Genomic DNA, 25,253 nt, shown 5'->3' on the forward strand with positions numbered 1-25,253 from the left:
CTCCACATGAGATGCTGGAGTCTCATAAACATGAATGGGCAAAATGGGTGAAGGTGACAAAAAGATATAAACACCTAGTTATAAGACAAACAAGTCATGGGAATGTGATGTACAGATGGTGGTTATAGCTAATAACTGTATTATATATTCGAAAATTGCCAAGAGAGTACATCTCAATAGTTCTCACAAGAAAAAAACTTTGGTGGTGGGTATTAGCTGGACTGACTGTGGTGATCATTTCTCAGTATATACAGATAGTGAATCATCCTGTTGTGCATCTGAAACTAATATGTTACATGTCAATTTGGCCTCAGTTAAAAAAGAAATAAAAGCAAAAAACAAACAAGCAAAAAAATAAGTGAAAGAAGCCATTGGTTTTATTTAGAAGAACTCTCTGTTCTGTGGACTAGCTTTTCGCTTCTCCTCCCACTTTGGTTGTGTTTACGTGTTTGCTGGCCTCTGGTCTCCAGCCAATGTCCCCTCTCCCACCCCACCCCACTGTTCCCAGACTGCACTCAGCAGTTTCTAACAATACCTGGGCCACCAGGGAGTCTGACGCATAGCTCAGGCGATGCCCTATAGCCCTGACACAGCCCTGCAGCCCAGAACATGGTAAATTGTATAAGTATCCACTCTCTGGTTTGTTTCAGGGAAGCTGACAGGTCGATGTGGAAAACACCCAGGGAGCGGTATGCTGAAAAGAAATAATCATAGGCTGCCCCGAGGGGTGCTCAGACCCATATCATCCATCTTCGTGAGGCTCTGATGCAAGAGGCAGGAGGGGAGTCCAATGACCAGAGCAGGGATCGGGAACCTTTTTGGCTGAGAGAGTCATGAACACCACATATTTTAAAATGTAATTCTGTGAGAGCCATACAACGACCCATGTACTTTACGCATTATCCAATAAAAATTTGGTGTTGTCCCAGAGGACAGCTGTGATTGGCTCCAGTCACCCACAACCATGAACATGAGCGGTAGGAAATGAATGGATTGTAATACATAAGAATATTTTATATTTTTAACATTATTTTTTTATTAAAGATTTGTCTGCGAGCCAGATGCAGCCATCAAAAGAGCCACATCTGGCTCGCGAGCCATAGCTTCTTGACCCCTAGTCCAATGGGTCATAAATGAGGGTGAAAAATCAAGGGTCCTTATGACTTTGATTAAGTTTAGTTTTAAATCCTAGCTCTAGAGATCATATTTCTGTCTCTCCCTCTATAGCCCTCAGAGACCTAGCCTTTCCCGGATAATCAACTTGCAAGGCAGCAGAAGCCAGTAGCCTAGACCTGACTAACGGTCCCACACCCAGCTCTCCGTTCAGCTAAAGATGTCTTGTTTCAGTTCCTCAGCCCTAAGGTGGACCAACCCCCTGGCTACCTTCCCAAGAGGCCAGATAGAGCTGATAAGGACCTCAGAGCCCTCCTCAGGATCTAAAGAAATGACTCATCACCCTTACCTCACCTTGACCAATCAGCTCCCAGCAGGACCCAAACCCCTAACACAGTGTCATGTGGCTTTGCCCCATATAATCTGTAACCTACAGCCCTTGGGGAGTTCAGGCTTTGAGCATTAACTTCCCGTTCTCCTGGATGGCACCATTCATAATAACACAGCCAGTATTTTTCCACTGATGTTCTCCAGGGTTCAGCTCTGCTAGCCCCCGGTGGGTGAGCACTTTCTGTTCTATAACAAGGGAATGGGGCAGATCGGTGGGGGCAAGCTGGAGAGGGGAGCTTGTCTGTGGTAGGAGAGAGAGTTAGGGTATCAGGAGAGAAAAGCAAGACCCTGGAGGTCCCTATTACACTCAGCCTCATTCTGACATGTCCCACTTTGCAGACTGCTGCAGCCTGAGCAGATGCAGGTTTTGTCTCTTACAGGAGTGTTTACCTTCCGGGGGGACTGGTATCCAAACAGCCAGCCACATCTTTCCCTTGAAGATAGACGCTGAAGACCATGCTGTCAGTAGCTGCCAATTAGTTTACGTTCCAGGCCTCCGGGCAAAAATTTTCAAAAGGTCTCCCCTCCAGCTAACCTCTTCCAGAAATGCTCCCACTATCCACCACCCTTAGGTTTGGCTCCCCGGGGGAACCTGGGCTGTTCACTTGGCCCCCGCCCCTTCTCTGACTCCTCATTCTTATCTGTGCTCAGTGTAGGGGCGGGAAATAAGGAGGCAGCAAAAGTTGGCTCTGTCCCGCGTCTTCTGCCAAACAGATGTGCATAAATGAACACGGTTTTGCTTTTATCCTTTGCAGCTGAATTACTTTCTCTGCAAGGCTGCATGCCCCCATATGTAGCCTGTTAAGTATTTAATAAAGCCGATAACTAATCTCCTACACCATCTCTATTATTTGTAGAATTATAACATCCACAGTACAACAGCAGGGGGAAAAAAAGAAGTAAAGATGAGAAAAAAGATAAGAAGATAGCAAAACGAAGTAATCGGTAAGACAATAAAAACAGGACCTGCTATAGGGTAGCCTCTTCCACACAAAATTAAGGTGAAACACTTTTGTGGGTCAATCTGGTGATACAATATTTACAAGCTCTAGGATGGGTTTATTTTTCATGTGCTGGGAGAGGTATCTATCTCTTAGGAACCCAAACGACTGACTGTTGTGAAATAAACTCCTTTATAGCCAGAAAGGGGAAGCTTACTTAACAGTTAAAACAAAATTCTGTGCAATAACTTATGCTAAAAATAACAATATTTAACGTCTACTAAGCACTCCATATATGTCTGGCACTGTGCAAAATGCTTTAAATGCATCACCTCATTTAATACTCATAAACATTTTATGAAGGAGTTTTCCTCATTTAACAGATGAGAAAACTGAATTTGAGAAAGGTTAAGTAACTTGCCCAAGTTCACACACCCAGAAAGCCAACAATCTGGGTTTTAATCTAGGGTGTATTTTTCTTTCTAACACCATAATGGCCACTCTCAGGTTTTACAAGCTTCTGAAATGTCTTTCTGAATTACCCTGTGAAAATTCATTTATTTTGTATATCGCCATACTTTACTATATTTGTGTGTTTATGGTCTTCTGTGTCTATGTAAGATTTGCAGGAAAAAAAAACACCTCACCGATTTGTGCAGTCAGACTCCAAGCTTCAAGGACTATAGTGAGTATCAAATAAAATCATAAATGTGGAAAACCTTTGAAAAATATAGACGTGTTCTACAGAGAAACGAGGATGTCACTGCTATTAAAAATGCCAAGGTGTATGTGATATGCAAGGTAATTCTCAGTTGATCTGAACATTTTGAATCAAAACTCACCTGTCTTCCTAACTATTTTAGCACCCGGTAACCTGTGAACAAGCTACTTCGCCCCTCATGGTCCTGGTAGGTGCAGAGCCATGCATTTGTTGGAGACAACGTGCTCTCCAACAGCCTCGTGCTCTTCCAGCCATCTCTGGACCACGACTACTTGCTTGGCTCTGAGGGGCACGTTTATGTCACGAGTTTCTCTTTTAACAGTCACAGGAACTCCCGATGTGCAATACAGCCGTAAAATGCACACTTACATGAATTACAGCTGAGTCCCCACCGAATGGGCTGATTGGCGCCCCCCGGCCTGGTTTGCAGGCGACTGGCGCTGTGTTAGCTGGCGATGGGGGGGGGGGGGCGCTTCAGCCTCTCACCTGGTCTTTCAGGAGCTTCCAGCTCTCACGTGTGTGCGTGGCATTCAGACAGCGTTAAAGCAGCTCTGGGCCAGAGGTTTAAAACTCCCAAAAGGAGCCGGTGAGAACTCACTACTTGTCTGGAGCTCGAGTTAGGAAGAAGCTAGCGGCTCTGTTAACAAACGAAGCGACCGGAGGACGTCCTTCTAAGGGGTTTTGATGGAGACCGACTAGAGATCGCGCGAGGGCAGGTTGGAAGGGCCGTTTGGGAAAGCCGCTGTAGTCTCGCCTCCTCTCCTTCCTCCGCAGCGGGAAAGCAAACGTCTGACTCTGGTCATTAGAAATCAACTGACGACAGGAAGGAAGAGTATTAACCCTCTGCCCCCCCTTCCTGTTCCCTGGGGGAGAAGCGGCTCCTCCTCCTCTTGGTCGGGCGACCCTGGTGTGAAATGCGCGCAGCCGCCTGCGTTCTGCACCCTCTCCCAGCCCAGGAAGAGGCGAGAGGGAGGGCGCAGCGCACAGCCAAGTCGGGCCAGTCTGTTATTTCTGCGTGGCCACCCTGGGAGACACGACCTGGACCCCGCTTGCCTCGCGCCGCTCGGGCACCCCAAGCGCTGCGTTCACCTGCCGACCTACGGAGTTTGCATCCGCGTCGCAGCTCCTCGCCTGTCCCCGCAGCCCCGGCCCCTTGTGTCTGGCGCAGGTGGCGCAAACGCCCCCGCCCTCTGGCGCCCCCTGCTGGGACAGGGGCGGCGGCAGCGGCAGCGGCAGCCGCGGAGGAGCCGGGGCGCAGCGCGGGGAGACGGCTCCGGCGCCGGGAAGAAGCCGGGAGCGGCCCTGATGGTGCCGCCGCCTCCGAGTCGGGGAGGAGCGGCAAGGGGACAGCTGGGCAAGAGCCTGGGTCCGCTGCTGCTGCTCCTGGCACTGGGACACGCGTGGAGCTACCGCGAGGAGCCCGAGAGCAGCGACAGGTAAGCGCTGGCAGCCCACGCTTGGTCCCTCACCCCCGCAGAGACCCGCGCACCCTCGCTCTGTCAATCACGGGCTGGGCGCTCAACTGTCCCAGGTGACACTAAACTCTGCCCGCGGGTGACAGCCTCCCTCAGCCTGGGCTTCCTGCGCCCGTGATACCTCTGCCCCGCGTTCCTGCCGCTCCCCTGTGGCCCGCGTCTTCGGCTCCGGTCCCCCCGGGGCTGGGTTCGCTTGGTTGGACCCTCGCCTGGCCCGCCCCCGACCCCGGAGTCCACCAGGCGTCCCCACCCGGGATCAGTGCCTGCACAGCGCGCCGGGAGGCGGGTTCCCCAAGTTTCCCGGCGCGCACTGGCCTGCGCTCCCACGCGGAGCTTGACTTTCCCTCTCTTTTTTGTAGAGAAGTCTGCTCGGAAAACAAAATCGCCACCACCACATACCCGTGCCTGAAAGCTTCGGGCGAGCTCACCACGTGTTTCAGGTAAGCCTGGGGCTCTGCCAAGTCGCCACTGTGCACCGTGGCTGGTGGCAAGGCGGCACCGCAGAAGAGGGGTTTGGAGGTGCGCTGGGGGGCTGGGGTACCAGGCGACCAGGGGGCCACGGTGGCGCTGGGACACGCTGGGTGAGTTCTCCATGGTGCAGACCTTTGTGTGTGTTTTCTGAGCCAGGGCAGCAACGGGCACCCGAGAGTCTGCACCTACAGCCGGTCCCCTAAGATCCCGAGGCTGTTGACTGGTCCTGGCGGAGATCAGAGGGGAAGTGATTGAAAGTTTACAAGGAACGTGGATTAGATTGTGGGTGTAAACAGTGAGGCAAAGACAAATGCTGCTTTTGCGTTTTGTTTTGAAAACACAATGTCAACGAGTAAATACTTGGCATCGGCTGTCGGTAACCTTCTGCCGGCACAGAGCGTAATACTGTCACGGCCTTGGTGGGCTAAGGGCTCGGGGAGGCTTGCAGCCGGTTGATATGATTGTGTTGGGGGGGGGGGCAGGCGGGAGAAAGATCAAGATTGTTGATCCTCAAGAAGAGGGGCAATCTTTCGGAAAATATGGTCTGCAGACCACCTGGTGTTAATTAAATCAGTCACCTGGGTGCTTGATAAACTATTCCCCCCAAAACAAACAAACAAACAAAAATCTATGCCTGGATAGAGCTAGGGAATCTGTAGTTTGGAAAATGCTCTCCAGGACGATCTTACTCTCAAGAGAAGGATGGGGCATTGTTGGTTGCTTGCAGCCCATTGGAGGCGAGGGCTGGTGTGTTTTTTGCCCTTGAACTCTTGGCTTCTGTTCCTCTGCTGTCACTGGGTGGAGGCAGCATGCACCTGTGAGCGTTTGTTGGTGACGTGCTTTTTAAAGGTGCAGTGGGAGACACTGGGGCCCCACAGCAGACTCTATCTCTGGGAGCTATACACTGTTTGGGGTGACTCTGCACTGAGACCCCCAGAAGTGAACTTGAAAGAAAAGGAGCTCTTACTACTTACAGTGTTATAGTGGATGAACAAACTATAATGCTGTCACCTGCTGGAAAAGTTATTTCATGTGCTTGCAGGTTCTGGTGTAAGTGGTTTCAGGGCTGGTCAGTTCGGTGGTATAAAGGCACCATCAGTTACATCACTGTACCATGCTTTAACATCTCTCCTTGGTGATGGAATGACGACCTTTTGGGTGATTCTAACAGTCGCTCCTTGAAGAGGGCTGCCTTCTACAGGACACGGGTGGTGAACACCCAACAAGACATGTGAGAGTTAGAGGAGGGGGAAGTGTGTTCAGTGGGCAGGTGAAGACTGGGAAAGGTTAACTGGGTTAGCAAGGTCACCCAGCTGGTGAAACGACCTGGGTCCAGCCCTCTGTTTCAGCCGCACAGCACAGAAGTTCTTCAGATGCATTGTTTTCCTATTACCAACTACAAAGCCTCTGATTTAACGTGGGGAGTGTCCCTGAGATGGTTTGCTCATTTGTTCAGTGCCTGAAGGTCAGACTACACGTAAATCAGCGATAGTTACAGCATGTGTGTCTGATTTTCAGGAGCCATGGAGGCCTGATTAGTATTCTGAGCTGACTTCTTTTGTTAGGCTGTTAAATAGTCCTCCCACCCCACTGGATTTTTAAAACAGAGGGGTTTTCTTTCACACCTAGACTCTCAACAAGAGACATTAGCAGTGCCTAGAAGTTTGTTCATTAAGAGGAATGGGAGAGGATGTCCCCAACTAGAGAAAATAGTCCCTGTGAATATTAAAAGTTATTTGGGTTTAAGTTATTTCTTTTATGGGAGTCGAGAGTCCTATGTGTATGCCATTGGTTTTCTATTACTTCCATAATTCAGTCACTTTTTTCTTTGTTACATTTTGGGTTTTGTTTTGTTTTTGTTTTTTAAAAATTGAGTTATAAGTAACATTAAGTACACAAATCTGAACTCTAGTTCCATGTGTGTGCACCCATGCAACCTCCACTCAGGGACAATACAGTGCTTTTCTAGTGCTCTAGAAGGCTCTCGTGCTGTCCAATCGGCACAGCCCACCAGAAGTTAGTAACTTCTTAAAGACCAAGTCGATGGGCAGTCACTTCCCCCTATTTTGTTTCTGGACCCTAAGAATAGGGGAAGACTGTGTGTGCCGTGGCTTGTGAATTCTGGTTGTCCTGGCCCTGTAGACATCTTGCTAGTTTGATTGTGGTCTGGAAACCAGCCACACGGGCATCATCTGGAAGCTTGTTAGAGTCCCAGACCGCCTGACCCGGCACCTGCAGGTGAATGCAATGTGCATTACAGCTGGGGAAGCTTCTGCTATAGAAACCAGGGTTCTCAACCAGGTCAGGTTGAGAACCAGGTCATTTAGACAGGTCCTCAGAGGATCATGGAGGCCTCTGCAGATGGACGACTAGTTAGCCCTTCTGTCCAATTCACCTCAAATCAGACTGAGAACCAGCCTTCCAGGAAATGGATGCTTCAGCTCTTAGATGAGCCCTAACTAAGCAGTAGATACCATAACAGAACTACTGCTGGGGAGTGCTGTCTGATGGGTACCACCCCACTCTTTACCATGTGTCTTTTGGAGAACAGCTGTAGCACAAGAGAAAGAACTCCAGAAGTCACTTCTGAACGTGTTGAAAGTGATTTGTTAAAAAGTGACTTAAGTCGGCCCTGGCCGGTTGGCTCAGCGGTAGAGCGTAGGCCTAGCGTGCGGAGGACCCGGGTTCGATTCCTGGCCAGGGCACACAGGAGAAGCGCCCATTTGCTTCTCCACCCCTCCGCCACGCTTTCCTCTCTGTCTCTCTCTTCCCCTCCCGCAGCCGAGGCTCCATTGGAGCAAAGATGGCCCGGTCGCTGGGGATGGCTCTGTGGCCTCTGCCTCAGGCGCTAGAGTGGCTCTGGTCGCAATATGGCGACGCCCAGGATGGGCAGAGCATCGCCCCCTGGTGGGCAGAGTGTCGCCCCCTGGTGGGCGTGCCGGGTGGATCCCGGTCGGGCGCATGCGGGAGTCTGTCTGACTGTCTCTCCCTGTTTCCAGCTTCAGAAAAATGAAAGAAAAAAAAAAAAGTGACTTAAGTCATTATTGATATGGAGGGTGGTTTTAATGCTAAAATGAGTATGATAGATGTAATACACTTCATCTCCTACCTAAAAGGCTGTGGCAATGAAAAGAGGGGTTGAGAATGATCTTTGCTCTGGGCCCCCACGCTTGCACATTTCTACGTGGCTTCACATAAGCAGCACCTCTCCATGTTGGCCTTTTATACTATGTTCAGTAATGGCAGTCTGAGGACTGCGTATTCAGCACTGTTTTATGTTGTTTAAATACATTCTCCCTTATCTTCAGAGCCTCATTGGAGCGTTTGTATCCTCAGCTTTACAGACTAGGGAACCCAAACTGGAGGGAGTAAGTCGACTTGCCTGGGTTTGTGAAGCTTACTCATGGGGGAGCCAAGATTCAAACCCAGATCTGTCTGACTTCCAAGTCTGGGACCTTTCATTATCCCAGAGGTATGTACAGATGGGGCTGAACTTTCCAGATCCTGGGGTCTAAGTAAGGAAGAAGACTGCAAATTCAAAAGACAGTTTAATAGCAAACTCCCAGCATGACCGTAGTGGTTTTCCTGAATGACCATTGCCCGTGGTGTTGGTCTTAAACAATTGACCTCATATTATCATATACAAAATTGGTTAATGCACGTATAGCTTTCCTTCCTTGTAGGATTTTATCTTAATCACAGGGGCTGTAGACTCTCTACCCCAGTGTGCATTGTGCCAGTACCCAAAATTTAACAGGTACCTGTTGAATGAATGCCAATGACAGCTTAACACAAGTCCATATTTACTGAGCATTCTAATCTAACCTAACGTAGAACATACTCTTTTCCAGGTAAGACTTCAGAGTTGCTGTGTGATCTAACTGAATGTATTATTGCCATATCGAGCATATAAAGTTCTCATGGCATTATTCCTCTTGTGGCTACCAAAGCTTTACCCACAAGCTGATTTTTCTCCTCATCCTCAACCCCAACCAGGTAGTTTGAATGAAAGGTTTGCGTTTACTTTATCTTTCCTTCATTGGGCTTCACATCAATAAAATTAGATGTTAAAGGCTCTTTGAGAATAAGGAAAAAGGAATACATATGTTTGTAGGACATGTCAGTAAAATCCAATTTTCACTGAGTGGGGCTGTGTCTAATGAATATCCTAGTTCTTTGATCTATTTAAGGATTCATTGATTATGAGCTTAAAATTGTCCTAGGAAAGGAGCAAAGAAGAATATGCTCCAGTTCCTGGTCTCAGGTCACAGACTTGATTGTTAGACCATGGCCTTTGGAACTATAACCAATACATAGTGGTGCGTGATTGACTTCAGAATCATGTCATTTATACTTATATCTTCAGCGATGGGGAAGAGATTCAAACAGCCAGGAATTAGTTTATGGGTAAGAGAGGACAACATTGTTTCTTAATATGGCTCTTTAACATAGAGTGCATTTGGTGTTTGTCTAAGTGGCATTAGCTATGATGTTCAGCGTTGTGGTTTGCAGACCTCCACGCGGAGGCCCCCGGCCACCAGCCGTCTCTCAGCTGCTTCTGTCCAGACAGTGGTGTCTCCCGAGGCACTACTTTTGCTCAAGGTTCTGTTCTCATGGGAAGTAATGACACAGGAAGGCAAATCCTCCCACTTTTCTTTGAGATAACACCACACAGTGTTGCCAAAACCTATTAAAACTTGGAAGTTAACGTGACATTTCTGCAACTATGTTTACTTGGAATTTGGAGAAGGAGAAAGTCAACTGGAACAGCATCAGCAGATTGAGAGCAGCAGACTGGCTGAGGCTACTTCGGGGAAAGACTGGAGCACACAGTCTCTGGTAGGTCACCGAGTTCCTCCAGAGGGCTTGGGTAATGTCTCACATGCACAACGATAGAAACTCGGCCAGGGTTTGAATTCCAGCTCTGCTACTAGTGACCTTGAGCAGTTTCTTAATCTCTGTGCTTTAGTTTTCTCCCTTGGGAAGTGAGGATCACATTAATACTAGAGTTATAGGGTTTCCTGGAAGGTGAAACAAGTTAATATATGTAGGAAGCGCTCAATGACTGTTATCTCTCTTGATCCCTACTGTGTCTTCCCATGCCCAGTGTGGTGAGTGCACATAGTAGGTGCTCTGTGGATGTTTGTTGAGTTTTGTGAGTTTGGGGCTTTATAGTAGACATTTTTGAAAGCACAAATTCACCACAGCCAGAAACACTGAGGGTGTTTACATACCAGTCCCTCGTCAGTTGTTTCTAGATGCCTTTCTAAGTGTAGGGACAATTACAAAGATGTATTTTTGCTTTCTGCCTTCTACCTGACTACTTAAAGTGCTCTACTTGTGTGACCGTAAGATCAGATAGAGGTACAGTTACCCCATTTTAGAGGATCTTAGAGGTTGACCCTTTGCCTACAGCCGGGAAGGAGTCTTATTGGCAGAGGGAAGCCTAGAAATCAGACCCTTGGGTCCTGGTCTGGTCTCTCTTTCCTCTGCCTTTCTCCCAGGGTCCATGTAGCTTAGGATAGGCAGCTCTGTGAATAATTGTTGGCTCATTTTAGGGCACGGGAGCCCCCTTTCAGAAAGTATTTGTATCGTAACCGTCTGCGCTCCCAATGTTAAGGAGGAAGTGGGAATGAATGTTGTGAAGAGCAGAGCAGGGGACGGGTGGGGGTGGCTTTGGGCAGAACTGCCTAAGTCCCAGGCATGTGGAAGGCAGCCTCTGTCCCCTGTGCTGGCCTCGTGTCCCATTGGACAATCAGCCCCCTGAGGGCCTGCATCATCTGTCCCCTCACCCAAGACTGGATCCCAGAGGTTAGCTCATGCTTGGACAGTCCTGCATACACATTGTCAAATGACCAAGAAAATGAATACGTGACCGTTACAACTAAAGATGAGATGTGACTTAAACCATTTAGGCCTACCAGAGCCGCTGCTATCCAAGCATGCTTCCTCTTCTAGCTGACAGGTAGGAAGGCTGTTTTAGAATTCGGATTACCTGCCCCTCCGTGAGATGGTGCCATGGTTTGTATTGGTTCCCAGTTCGACCTGCTTCGCTCTGACTGCTGATGTGGTCCAGGGCCCACTCTGGCTGCTCTGGCTGACTCCCCGAGCTTGCTAGTTCAGTAGCACCTGAAAGAGGGCGTGGGCGTGGGCGTGCCTGCCTGGTGACAGTTGCCCTGTAGACACTGGCTTTGATGGGGAGCCTGACAGTTTTAAAGGGGACCCCTCGCCCTCTTATTTAAGCTGGAGAACAGGCGTTGGAGGAGGGGAAGAGAGAGCACTGGCCAAGGCAGCCTCTGTATCCCTTTTCACTCGTTCTTGGAGCCACAGCACCAAGCGTGTGGGCACAGCTAACAATGGAACTGGCCACAAAGGGCTGTGCTGTCACTGGTGTGTCCTTGGAGACCAGGTCCGGTTGCTGCACTCATTGTCCCCGGAGTAGCTGATGCCTGACTTCCTACGTTAACATCACTTCATCTTTTCTAAGGGAAGCTCTGGGGTGGGCGCACCCGGAAAAAGCCAGTGTGCTCTTCCATTGTTCTAGAATAGTCTGTCTTCCTCAGAGAAAGCTTGCATTTCAATCAGCAGTTTCTGTGTCAGTGCGTTTAGATTCTGAACCCCCTGCCCCCTGCTCAGCGGGGTACCTCCCTTTTGTGTTAGAGGGTCGGCCTGCAGGGAGCGCATTGCGGAATATTGGGGAACAAAGGTCTTCATTCTGCTTCAGTTTATTGCTTTTATTTGGGGGGGGGAGTAAATAGCTGAAACATCTGTAGCTTCTCTTTTGCCAAGCAAGGTTCTTCCTTTTCCATGAAGCCATTTACCAGTTTTTAAGTTTTATCAACAATTTTCCTTCACTTATTCAACAAATACCTGTGAGCTTGCTGTGCATGCCACACACATTTTTCTAGGCACTTGGAACACATCTGTGAACAGAGAAGATGGAAAACAAACCTCTGTTATTAGGGAATGTGTGCATTTTAAGTCAACTTATCTTTCAGTAAAAGAATTTTGAGCCGAAGATCGAAGATGACCTTTGGGACATTTTGAAGAACGTTGTTTTTGGCACACATCTGAGTCATGTCACATGTTGGGGGCTAGGAGCTTGAATTTCCTGTGGCCCAGCTGTATCCTTTCAGCAAACGAAACCCCACAGCTCCAAACAAGGACACGAGAACCCAGGGATGGTGGGAACCAAAGATTTTTTTTTTCTGCAGAGGTTCTAGCGAGAAATTACCAGGTGCCACAAGTTTCTTCTGAGCATTATTGGAGTGTGAAGGCATTATTGAGAGGCGGTGAATTCTCTGGTCCTGTTTCCCGACAGGTGGCAGTGGCATCAGAGTTGGCCCACTTGGGACAAATACTCCGGCCAGTTCATCTTGTATTTTCAAACAGACACTTGAAGCAAGTGCATGCACCTTCCATATTCCCTGGTCTTCCTAATAATCTATTGTAGATCTATTGTCATAAATGTATCGGGACCTTCTGGACAACTTCCGTTTCCATCCTAAAACACCTGTAGGGGTGGATTGGTGTTAGGATGTCCATGTGATGCTCCCCATTGAGCAGAAGAGGGCTGTAACTTCTTCCCAGCTTCAAGGTGTGACCCATGCAAGTCAGCAGCAGGTGTGAGGAAGCTTGGCTGGGTAGCTGTGTGGCCTCCTTGTTCTGCATGGTGGAACTTCAGCTAGACCGTCTTCCGTCTTTCCATGCCCTTTACAGCCTCAGAAACCTGAACCACATTCATTCTCAGCCTTCAGATCCATTTTCAGCCTTTCCCTCTTGGCCACTGTTGTGGGTGTTTTCTGTTTACCCCGGCCAGGGTGAAGCCCCGCCCATCTTGAGTCCTGTGGGCACGGCAGTGGCAGATAGTGGCAGATGTTAGCGTGAATGGCTGGGAAGCCAGGAGGGCCCCCTGCACGCAAACCTGGCCCAGGGTTTGGTGGAGAGAGCAGGGGCTGGCAAAGGAGGGCCATGATATGCTTTTATATAACCCATGATCTATGAGTGCTTTTTACATTTTTACAGGGTTGTAAAAGAAAAGTCTATGCAATAGAGGCCTTATTTGGCCCCCAGAGCCGCAGATAGTTACTATCTGGCCCTTTGCCAACCACTGAAGAGCCATCTGAACACAAGAACCAGGAGTGGGTTTCTCCGTCTGAGTGGAACCTCATCCCCGGGTCTGAGTCCTCCAGGAGGTGGCTTTGGGCCCTTAGCCTTTGAGTTGCCTCATCTCACTGTATTGGGATCTCCTGGCCTGAGGGAGCATCTTCGTGACTTGGTTTGTCGGTCTCCAGGAGTCAGTATAGTCATTGAGCTGGACCTTTTTTGAGTCACCTTCCCTAAATGGTCCTCTACATGAGTATAACTTGTCAGGGCATTAGGAAGTGGGACTTTATTGCAGGTAGTTAAGTATAACTTTCTGCAGTCTCAGGACGATACTTTCCGGCCTTGGATTGCCGTGGCCGACCTCCCACCGTCCCCGATTCCACACTTCCTTAATTCCTGAACTTGCATGTTGATCATCGCATGCATTGAGGACTCAAAGCCACCTCTCATGAATGTCATGTTAGCTTTGAATTCCTGGAGGGGGAAACTTTTCACACTCAAAATCCAAATGATACATATTTTACTTGAACATCTAGGAAAAGTCATTTTCATGAAGGGATTTTGAAATCACGGTGGCAACATTACATTTTTCCTCATATGGCTGAAAGGTATCACACCATTACACAGCGTGGCTCTGTGTACGACATAGGACAGGGCAAAAGTAGGTTTACAGTTGTGAGTACGCGTAAGTTCCTTCTTGTTCCTGTGTGAAATACAGTTAATAATAAAACTGTAAACTTACTTTTTGTCCGACCCTGTATATCAGTAATTCAACTTTTGAGCTTAAACTCTGACCTGCCTTTTTACAATGCCAACTGTTTATTTTTTCTAGGTGGTTGTAATTTTTTAATTGAGTTTATTGGGGTGACATTGGTTACTAAAATTATCTAGGTTTCAAATGTACAGTTCTATAATGCACCATCTGTATATTGTGTGTTTATCACACAGTGCCAACTGTTGTTCCCTAAAAAGTCAAGGAGAGTCCTAAATAGTGATGCCTTCTGACATTGAGAATGGGGAAAAAGTGGAGAAGGAAAGAGAATGAGTTGAAAGAAATATTCTGAGAGGAGATAAGTGAAGTCTGATGGTACTTTGGAGAGGGAAAAGAAGAAAAACATTGGAATGCACCACTTGACATGCTAGCGAGAGTAGGATGTTTTGGGGTATGGCACAGAGGAAAAATATGGCTATAAAAATTTGACAAGGAAGAGAGCATATTATGGATACAGAGTTGGGCAAAAAAAAAAAAAAAAGTCTTGTGGGAGCTCCTGTCCTTGTTAACAGCCATTTTTCCTGACTCAGCTCAATGTTGCTGAGAAGAAGGGCAGACTGAACTTATAGAGATCGCCAGCCTGACCCGTCTTTTAACCTCGTGCACGCATGTGCTCCGCACTGTTCCTTTGGAGGTCAGGACGTCCAGCGCCAGTGCGGAGACATGCCACAGCTTTGCCTCCCGCTGACCCCTGCCTTTGCTCTCCCCTAGCCTTGCCCTTGGGGCTGCGCCCGTGTTTCATGTTGGAATTTTCCTATAGAGAGATGGCTCACAATTTTTGTGGTGAAAAATTGCATGGCAGAGCGGAGGTGGTCTTCCTGGGAACCCACCAGGACCACAAAGACTGTTCATTAGAGGAAAGATCATTCCAAAAAGTGCACTGGGATTCTGTCCGGCAGGTCCTGAGAGGTTAGGAGAAGCCAGAAGGCAGCATGGATGGGAACTTTGAGAAAGCTTGGTTGAAGGATGGTTTCCATTCTGTGAAAATTGATATGATATTAACTTATCTACATCCAATTTTGGGAGATCATGTTCGCATGTTCTAGCCCAGCTGGGTGGACATACGGAAAGAAATATTTTATACAGGAACCCCATACTTGGTGGAGTTAGGTGGAAGTCACTTCATCAGGCAATGATTTCCATGTAGAGCACAGCTGAAAAAAGATGGGAACAGAAGGGACATTGAACACCGAAACAGCTGCCACAAAGAAAATACTGGAGAGTTGCGTATGTCCTACGTTGATGAGTCCCCGGGCTGCCCGGTGCCCGGTGTGTGTGGACTGGCTCTGCAGAAACTGGTCCAGCTTTGCACAAGTTCTCACTCCGGGTCTCTGGCAGGTGTGTGGCCGCGCAGGGCTTCCGCGCCAGACAGCCCGACTCCAGCGCCTCTGTTCTTAATCACCGGGCTCTTCTGCAAGGCCTGGCAATTGCGGTCTCCTGGCCGACCACAGGTTTCAAGAGGCATTTAGAAGACTCTAGAAATAGAGATGGCAACCCAACTGGTACGGACTGGTGAAAATGTGAGTCAGTTATCAAAAGTAGACACGAGACGTCCCCCCTTCCTATGTCGGTCTGCTCAGGCTGCCACGACAGACTACAATAGACGTGGGAGTTTGAACAGCAGAGATTTATTTTCTTGCAGTTCTGGAGGCTGGAAGTCAGAGCAAGGATGGCTCCCTTGTGAGGCCTCCCTCCTTGGCATATAGATGGCTGTCCTCTCCCTGTGTCCCCACACAGTCCCCCCCTCTTCTGAGGGCACCACCTCACTAGGATGAATTGGATTAGGGCCCATTCTAATAACCTCATCTGAACTCAGTGACCACCTGAAAGCCCCAGCTCTAAATGCAGTCAGATTGTGGAGTGCTGGAGTTAGGACTTCAACACAGTTTAAACTGGAAAGACAGTTTAGCCCGTATCATAACCCCCTAAAAAAGAAAAAAAGACAAAAAGAAACGAGCACACACTGGGCCATGTGATAACGGGGACATTTGTCATACACACTGTAATCCCCATGGTATTCCTGTCCACCATGGTGCTCCTGAGCCATCCAGTGGCATCAAAGTACCCTCAGCAATACCACCGGAGAAGGAAAATGATTCAATTGTATCTAAAGTGGCACAAACCATAATGTTTGTGCTGTTGACTTCTGTGGAGCCTCTCTCTCCAGGGTGGTGACGGATGATGGCGGGTATAATCCGTTCTGACTTCTGACAGCAAGGTGTCACGCCCGGGCTCTAGCCCAGATCCACAGAGCTGGAACCTGCGTTTCGCCCAGGCTTCTGGGTGTCTCCAGGCACAGAGTGTCAGGAAGCACTGCGCTGGGGGTCATCTGGGCTTCGTTCCAGGGCTTGCTTACTCTCACTTGGCTCTTCTTTGCTTCCTACTTGTAAAGCTGAAGGTCATGATCCACAGCGCTGGCTGCGTGTTGGAATCACCGATGACCTGAAAGGAGAAATTCCAGTATTCAGGTAGACTGCACCAGACTGGAGGGAGTGCCAGGCACCAGGAATTTTTAAAGCCCCCTGAGCAAGTCCAGTACGCAGCCAAGGATGAAAACCATGCAGCAAAAAGGGGCGAGCAGCCTGGTTCTTCCTTCAGTGGCCACTCAGCCTGGGCCCTACTTGCATTACCCAATGGTTCCGGTCCATGCCCCTCAGCAGGGACGTGTCCAGCTAAAGCCCGTGTTGGTGGGCCATTTGGATCCTGTCTGCTGGGTCCAAGTCTTTCTCTCCTGACATCCTTGTACTCTCAGGGAGGGATGGGCAGAGGGTGGTCAGGGGAATGATGAAGTGGACCAGGTGGATCTCCAAGGGTGGAGATTTCTGAGTTCTGAGACTGATCAGTTCTAATTCCCGTCGTGTGAAATTCGTCACTTTTGCTTTCCCATTGCAGGCGCTCAGCATGGTGTCTCTCACTACTTAGTGACCTTAAGTGTATTTTTAAAAACTATTTTGCTTTGTTGCTGCGCTGCATGAACCTTTTCCCGGGATATAAACATGGCTCGGCGTATTATAAATGGGAGCTCTTCAGTGTCAGGCTCTGTTTTTCTTTCCTTGCAAGCATCAAACACAAACACAAGCTTTCCCACGTAGTGTGGTAGAAAACCTATGTGCAGGCCCAAGAGTCTCTTCCCATTTTTTTATATTTCTGTTCAACTCTTGAGCCCTCCCCTGTGCTGACTGAAGGGACTTCTCAACTCCCAGCAAACGCAAGGCTTTTTTTTTATAGGTTTTTATTAACTTGATGCATCATAAGACAATGCTCTCTGTGGCTGGACTGGAGAGTTATTCCAACCCTACATTTAGATGGCCTTCACCCAGGCAGTCCAAATAGATGTCTGACGTAGGGTTTGGTTACATACGGAGAATTGCGTCTTTTGAGTGTAATAACAGAAATTATGCTGATTAAATCATAGAAATAGAAATGACTATATATCAAGTGATAAAGGAACTGTAATTGCATTTCGGGGATGGGTGTGCTCCTGAGATTCTTCCTGGGAGGTTGCTTTGAATTGGATGCTGGCAAGACATGAGGTGGTTCACAAGTGACCCTGGAGTTTTGAATATGCTCTTGGAGTTTTGTGGCAGGCTGAGTGGCCACCCTTCTGGACAGGAAGCAGGAATAGATATGGAAAATCTTAAGCGAAGGAGTGTAAGGATCCCGACGATTTCCTCGACACCTCTGCCCCACCGCCCTGTTTCAGTCCTTTCCCAGAGACCCCTCGTGTTTGGGAAGTGTGTCTTCAGACCGAAGCGGACACAAACATGATCATCTGTAGAGGGCGTGGAAAGTCAAGGGCAGAGGGCTCTTGAGGCTGGAGAATCCTGGCCCAGGAGGCTGCCGTCGTGCTGTCCTAGGATGGGAGGAGGCTGGGTCTTGGCATTTCTGGGCCATCAGGACTGGGGGGCTGGGATGGGGCAGGGTGTGTGCCCCCGCTGGGAAGCTGCTGTGTAGACCCGCCCATCCTCTTAGCTACCTAGCTCTGTGGAAGTTGCATCTCCAAGTCTGGCCCCTTCAGTGAGTCCTTCCTTGGCTGTTTCTTAAGACACAATTTTCACATCCGTTCTTTAAAATACGAGTTGTATCATCTTAGGACATGTATTTATTCGTTCACTTCTGTACAGCTTGGCGCTGTTGGATTGTCCTGACATTGGTATGTGCTCATATGCGTCCCTTTGATGTGAGACAGCTTTGGTTCTGTGAAGCCCAAGGTGCTGCTGGGACCATACTTAACTCTCTGTGTCCTGAGCAGATGAGGGTCTCACCCACTCTTCTTAAGGTCTCTATCCCTGGGGGGAGGGGGGCGTGGTGCCTGGAGGAATCGGCTGTGACAATGAGGGGAAAACATCCTTTTTCTTTGAGGGAAGAATTTATAAAGGGAGGGTCTTGCTTTGCAGAAAAAAGAAATCCTCCCCTTTTTAAAGGAGGATGACAGCCCTATTTCACCTTTGCACATTTTGCATCTAGCAGTGTATGACTTAGGACTGCGGGTCCTCCCTGGTCTCACCCCTCTGGGATGACGGCCAAGGGACTGGAGTGCATTTCTAGACCTTTCCACATCTGTACTCACAGACAGGCTTGTAGTTATTACTTACAGAGTGGGGATTATTCCACAGTTGCTTTTTTCATGTAACAGTGGGTGAGGAACACTCACCCGTCAGTACCCAGCACCAATTCATTTGTCCAGTGTGGGTCTCACTGTATGGATGCCTCAGACTCCATCGCTTTGCTGGGAGCCCTTCATAAGACAGTTAGCCAGAGCAAAGGGGTCCTCCCCCACCCCTGACGTTCAGGGTCCAGGCTTTAAACTTTAGCTGCAGATTTCAAATACTATATCATTTTAACCAAATGAATCAGGAAGAGAAAAGCTAGGGTCACCAGATAGCATGTGGGTATGGAACCTTCGAGATATGGCCTGTAGGCTCCAGCCTTGCAGCCTTGACACTGCCTTCTAGAGTGTGTGGCTGCCAGCCCCCTAGCACTGGGGCTCTCTGGGCACGGTGGGGGACACCCTGATAGAGTTCCTTCTAGGTCTGGCCATCCGAGCAGAGCAAACAGAAGCAGGTTTAGTTTGCAGCCCGGGGGATTTGTTTGACGTCTTTGGAAGAACATCTCGCTCATGAATTCGGTGGGACACTTGGAAACATCTCTAGAATCTGCCTTGAAAGCAGGATGGCCATCTGTGAGCTGTCAGCTGCTGTCAACTGCATCTCTTCAGTGCCTCTGGTGGTTTTTCTTACCCCAATTATTTACTTAAAGAGGAAAAAGAATGTCTTTTTACTCTCCTGATACAATACTTTTGAAATCCGCTCCTCTCTGGGGTGAGCACGCATGGGGTGAGCTGGGAACATGGTTTCGTTCTGCAGGAGTGTCGGGGACACGCCCACGCCCAGGCTCCTTTGCTCTGGGCTGTTTCCTTCCAGAGCGTGCTTCCCACAGAGCAGGGCAGTGTGAGGACCAGGTCTCCGTTTCCTCACTGAGGGAGCAGCTCTACTCCCACGGTGACCTCCCTCTTTCTAGAAAAGAGAAATTGTTTCACAAGGGGAGACTTCATGCAAAGAAAAATAGGGAGAAAAGGGGACATCGGATGAGAAGGCTTTCTCATAACATTTTTTCACATCTTTTCCAGGGGTCCCTAAACTTTTTACACAGGGGGCCAGTTCACTGTCCCTCAGACTGTTGGAGGGCCGTCACATACAGTGCTCCTCTCACTGACCACCAATGAAAGAGGTGCCCCTTCCGGAGGAGGGGGCCGGGTAAATGGCCTCAGGGGGCCGCATGCGGCCCCCGGGCTGTAGTTTGGGGACGCCTGTATCCTAACAGGCTCAATATTCTTGTCTTATGTTTACAAAAGCAATTTTTTACAAACTTATGTGTCACCATATGTATATTCTTTTGAATTGATTTCTCCAAGGGCCCTTGTAAAGATGTCACAGGCTGCAGACCCAGTGCCGCGTCCCCAGCTTGCAGCCTGGTTCTGAGTCCATATTTGGCCCTGTTTGAAGACGCCAAGGAAAATAGTGAACCCAGCAGTCAGCCACATAATTAAGAGACTAGCCCCCCCACCCGCCAATTACCCACATAGTATCAGATTTTTTTTTACATCCTTTTCCAGGTTTAGGCAGTCTTCTTTTAACAGAATCATGTTCCCGTAGAGTTGCGTATTAAGTCAACAGGCTCCTTATTAGCTTGAAGCCTGATTCTTCTCCTTTCTCTGTCTGCATGCTAGCCTGCCATGTCTGCATTTCAGCCTGTGTTCCCTTTGTAAGAAAGAGATTTAAGGCCCTGCCTGGTGGCTCAGTGTCTAGAGCAGGGGTCTCAAACTCGCGGCCTGCGGGCCACATGCGGCCCACCGAACAATTTTGTGCGGCCCACAGACTAATCCACGAAGTTCAAAATATTTTGGATAAAATTAAGTAAGCCTAGGGGCCTACTTGTATTTTTCATTTCTCTAGCATCCTAGCTAGATATTAGCTTAGTTAACAGCAGTTGTGATGCGAACGACAGTTTCTGGTCGTTTTGTGACACTGAGTAAACTGCATGTACGATTGTGCTTGTTGTACTGATTTTTTTTTGTTTTCAACTGCAGTGAGAAAAGTGTTGCGTAACAGTTGCCTTTTGTAGACCTAGTGCGGCCCGGCCCGCCGAACGGCTGTGATCTTGCTCTGCGGCCCACATGCTGAGTTGAGTTTGAGACCCCTGGTCTAGAGTGTCAGCCCAGGGTATGGACATCCTGGGTTCGACTCCCGGTCAAGGCACACAGGAGAAGCCACCATCTGCTTCCCCCCTTCTTTCCCTCTTCCCCTCCCACAGCCAGTGGCTCAATTAATCTGAGTATAGCCTCAGGTGCTGAGGATGGTTCTGTTGAAGCACATCAGCCTCAGGTACTTGGCTGTCAGCCCCAAATGAGGTTGCCAGGTAGATCCCAGTCAGGGCTCATGTGGGAGTCTGCCTCACTATCTCCCCGCCTCTCACCTAAAATGAAAATAAAAATATTTTAAAAGAGCTTTAATGAAGTTGGGGTTCTAATTTGATGGATGAAAGTGAATCTTTACTGCTGCCTTGTTTTTTAGTGGATTTTACTTGCATCATAAATCAATCATTAAAAAAAAATAGTACAATTTGACCTTTTTTGGAAGACGAAGAAAAGCTGGCCATATTTGCTCTCAGGACTTCTATCTTAATTATGAAGAATTTTAAATATGTTCCAGTAAGGAGAAAATAAATTTCCGTCTGCTCAACACCAACAAGATTTCGCACCATTTGCTTTCTCTGTCAGTTTTTCCTTTGCCGACTTATTTTACAGCAAATCCCAGAGATGTCATCTTACCACTGTGTATTTCAGTATTCATTTCTAAGAAATGTAGAGTTCTCTTCCATTACCAAAGTGTCATTATTACACCAAGATAAAAAAATAACCCACTCTGAATGTTATTTTTAAACATTTTTCCCAAAAAGACATGGGGGTTTGTTTTGTGAAGTTATTTCTGTTGAATTCTGTCACAGACGAGCGGTCTTTCTGTCACTGCTGAGTGATCTTACATTTTCACAGGTGTGCTTGGTTCTGAGACCATGTCTGGAAGTCCTGCTCTGCATCTGGAACGCCCACTGGGGCTCTGTCTGTAGAGAGTGGAACTCTGGAAGGCAGTGCCCGGGGAGGAACTATTGGCTTAAGTTTCCTATAAGGTTGTGAAATCTTACTCCTAATAAGAACATTTCACCTCAAAGGTAGTTCTATACATTTGACCCCCAAGATAATACTATACTGAAGGGGGTATGTTTTTAGATTAAAATGTGGTTTCAAAAAGGAAGCTAACTTTTTATTTTTATGCTTATATTTAAGGTCCTTTTATTTTTTATTTCTATTCTTTGAATTTATTGGAGTGATGTTGGTTAATAACATTATATAGGTTTCAGGTGTATAATTCTATAATACATTGTTATTGTATTGTGTGTTCACCACCCCAGTTCGAGTCTCCTTCCATCAGCATTTATCCCCCTTCACCCTCTCTTACCTGCCCACCCTCTTTCCCTTTTGTAATCCCTACACTGTTGTCTGTGCCTGAGGGTTTTGGGGGTTTTTGCTTAATTTCTTCCCCTTTTTCACCCAGTCCCCTAATCTTGTTCCTCTCTGACACTTGTCAGTCTGTTCTCTGTATCTATGAGTCTGTTTCTATTTTGTCAGTTTATTTTATTAAGAGTCCACATATAAGTGAAATCAAATGGCACTTGTCTTTCTCTGACTGGCTTATTTTACTTAGCATAATCCTCTTTGGTCCAGGAATAGACTATATTTACCCCATTGTATGTGCTTGCTGCCTTTGTCAACTACCAATTGACCATAAAGATGTGGGTCTCCTTTCTGTTAGCCAGGGGGTACCTTTGTCTCTCTCTGGTATCAGATTTCCATTGCCTGGATCTCATATTTTCCCCTTTCTTGATTTACTCCACTGTTTTGGTGAAGTGTCTAGTCTAGTACTTTCTTAAATAAAGGTTTTGGGAGGAATGTGTTTGAGCTTCAGAAATTCCCATATCCAGTTGCCTACTTAACCTCTTGGATGTTTTTGAGACATTTCAAAGGTAACATAACCAAATGGAGGTGACGATTTCTATCCCCTACCACCACCACCATTACACAAATCCTGCTGCCCTCGCTTGTGATAATACCCAGTGAGTTGCTCTAGACAGAAATCCAGAAACAATTCTAGATCATTCCATTTCACATCCCTTCCACACCTAACCTTTCATTGACTATATTGGATGAACTATACTTGGGCTCTCCACTGCCTCCATCCTGGTCAGGCTACTGTCCCCTTCAGCCTGGACTGTTGTGACTGTTCTCCTTGCTTCTTGTTCAATCTCTTAAAATCTGTAGTAGAATGTAAAGTCTTGAACCTTAACACAGATCATGTCCAATTTGGACTTAACCTCCTTCAGTGGCCTCTCTTTGTCCTTGAAACAAAATCTATGCTCCTTACCCTAGTCTGTGAGGCCCTGAGTCATCGGACCCCTGTCTGTCCACCTCACTGTACATTGTCCTTCCTCGGTTTAGCTCGTTGTCCTCACTTAATAAACACTCTTACTTAAGTTGTTATCCATCTGTCCCCTCTGCCTGGATAACAGGTTGTCTTTTCTACTAAAAAAGCCAACCAACAAACAAAACCCCACCTAATCCCTCCTTAGTCCTTCAGAATTGATGGTGCCCTCTCTTCAGGGAGCTGTCCCTCAAACTCCCTACCGCAAGTATATTTCCTTGTTCCTATAGTTGTGCATTTTAGATCCTTGTTTCATTTTGTTAACAGTACTTGAAACAATTTGTAGCTTATTTTGTGTCTTTTCTTGACTAGATGTAAGGGCAGGGGCCAGGTCTGTCTTATTTATTTTGGTATCCCCTGTAGCAGCGTGCCTGGTCCATTTTCTGTGCAGAATAAATGTTTGTGAAAGGGTGAATGAACGCACATGGTTACTGGGTAGTAAGGTCATCCTCTGAAACAGGGCCGTGTTTATTATTTGTGGACTTAAATGTATACTTGGATCTATTTCAGATATATAAGACCGTTTATAACGCATAAAATATGAGAAGATAGCACAAATTAAAAAGACCAAAAAATCAAAACAAAACTGGAAACTTAAGAAAGGGCACCAGGGTTGGGGGTAAGAATATGCCATAAAGCCACACAGACTTGCAACAGGCGGGTCATTAGGCTCTGACCTCTCTAGCAGCCCAGGAGAAAAGATGTCACATAAATTCACAGGGTCAAACCTGAACAATGGGGAATGAGAGCTGTTTTTCAGACCAAAGAGAAATTTCACCCAAGAGTCACCATGAAAGAACTATACATACTATGATCATAACAATCAACCCTATGATGGTCATGGGAGGTTTTCCATGGTAATGACCTTCAAGTAAAAATGGTGCAGTGTGGGTAAGACCCATTGATGGGATCCATTGTGATGCTGTCCAGGCCCTACATTCTGTGTGACTGTGGTTTCGGCTGCTGCCTGCTTCAGATCAGCTACATGGGCAAGGGTGGGAGGGGGCACACTTTGGCTTTTGTTATTTGCAACTTCCTCTGACTTTCAGCATTGCCTGATTGCTAATTCATTCCATCTTAAAGATCCTAATCCTTTCCTTACAGACTTCTCTGTCCTCTCTTTCTGTTCCATCCCTGGGTCTGGTGCACACTTTCTCTGGCAGCGTCTTCTAGCTTCCAGGGCCTGCCTCTGAGACAGTCAAGCCTGAACCTTCCTGACCTGCCTATTCGCTAAGTGTCTTCCCGCTCTGGGTGGACCAACTCCTGTACGCCGTGGGGCCTTCATTCCTTTCCCTCAGTCCAAGCTCACAGTCACTGGGCTTCTGAAGAGAATGGAGAGGAGAGACCAAGGAAGTGATTTCCCTTGGCTTTGTAGAAGGAATAAAGTAAGTGTTTTCATGTGGGAGCTGTCCACGTACAATGAGACTGCTCAGCGCAAAACTGTATTGAGGTGCAGAAGCCTTCCTGATAGTTCCGTAATCCTGTGTGTATGGCAGGGGCAGGTGAAGTTGCCGTAGATTTCAGTTATTATTGCTTGGGTTTCCCCATAAACAGCTCAAAATGAAGTCAGTCATTAAAGAAAGCAATCGTTCAGTGGTAAAGCGTCAGCCTGGCATGCGGGGGACCCGGGTTCGATTCCCGGCCAGGGCACATAGGAGAAGTGCCCATTTGCTTCTCCACCCCTCCCTCCTTCCTCTCTGTCTCTCTCTTCCCCTCCCGCAGCCAAGGCTCCATTGGAGCAAAGATGGCCCGGGCGCTGGGGATGGCTCCTTGGCCTCTGCCCCAGGCGCTAGAGTGGCTCTGGTCACGGCAGAGCGATGCCCCCTGGTGGGCAGAGCGTCGCCCCTGGTGGGCGTGCTGGGTGGATCCTGGTCGGGCGCATGCGGGAGTCTGTCTGACTGTCTCTCCCCATTTTCAGCTTCAGAAAAATACAAAAAAAAAAAAAAAAAAAAGAAAGCAATTGTTATTCTAGCTGATAAGCAGAACAAATTGTGTGTGTGTGTGTGTGGGGGGGGGGGTTATTGTTCTTGTTTTTTAGCACCCTGGGTGGTATACTATACAGGAACATTTCCTGCAGGATCAACTTTAATACCACAAATTGGGTCCCAGGCGGCAGATTAATTAGAAACACCGTTTCCATCATAGGTTGTCCCTGTTGGTCACGGAGCCTTCCTCGCTAGAACTAGAACTCTCGTTGCAACAACAGTTGCTGGTGATGCTTGGTGTGGG

At 47.8% G+C, this 25,253-nt stretch overlaps 1 protein-coding gene across 1 annotated transcript in view; it reads left to right on the plus strand.

Moving 5' to 3' along the window:
• Window positions 1-3,674: 3,674 nt before the first annotated feature.
• The window catches only part of CCBE1 (collagen and calcium binding EGF domains 1), a 178,508-nt gene continuing 156,929 nt past the window's right edge, over window positions 3,675-25,253 (plus strand). Inside the window, exons 1-2 of the mRNA XM_066353046.1 lie at window positions 3,675-4,601; window positions 5,000-5,080. Coding sequence (XP_066209143.1) covers window positions 4,471-4,601; window positions 5,000-5,080 — 212 coding nt within the window. The 5' untranslated portion in view covers window positions 3,675-4,470. The remainder of the gene's footprint in view (window positions 4,602-4,999; window positions 5,081-25,253) is intronic.

This window comes from Saccopteryx leptura, chromosome 11 (assembly GCF_036850995.1).
Source record: "Saccopteryx leptura isolate mSacLep1 chromosome 11, mSacLep1_pri_phased_curated, whole genome shotgun sequence".
NCBI lineage: Eukaryota > Metazoa > Chordata > Mammalia > Chiroptera > Emballonuridae > Saccopteryx > Saccopteryx leptura.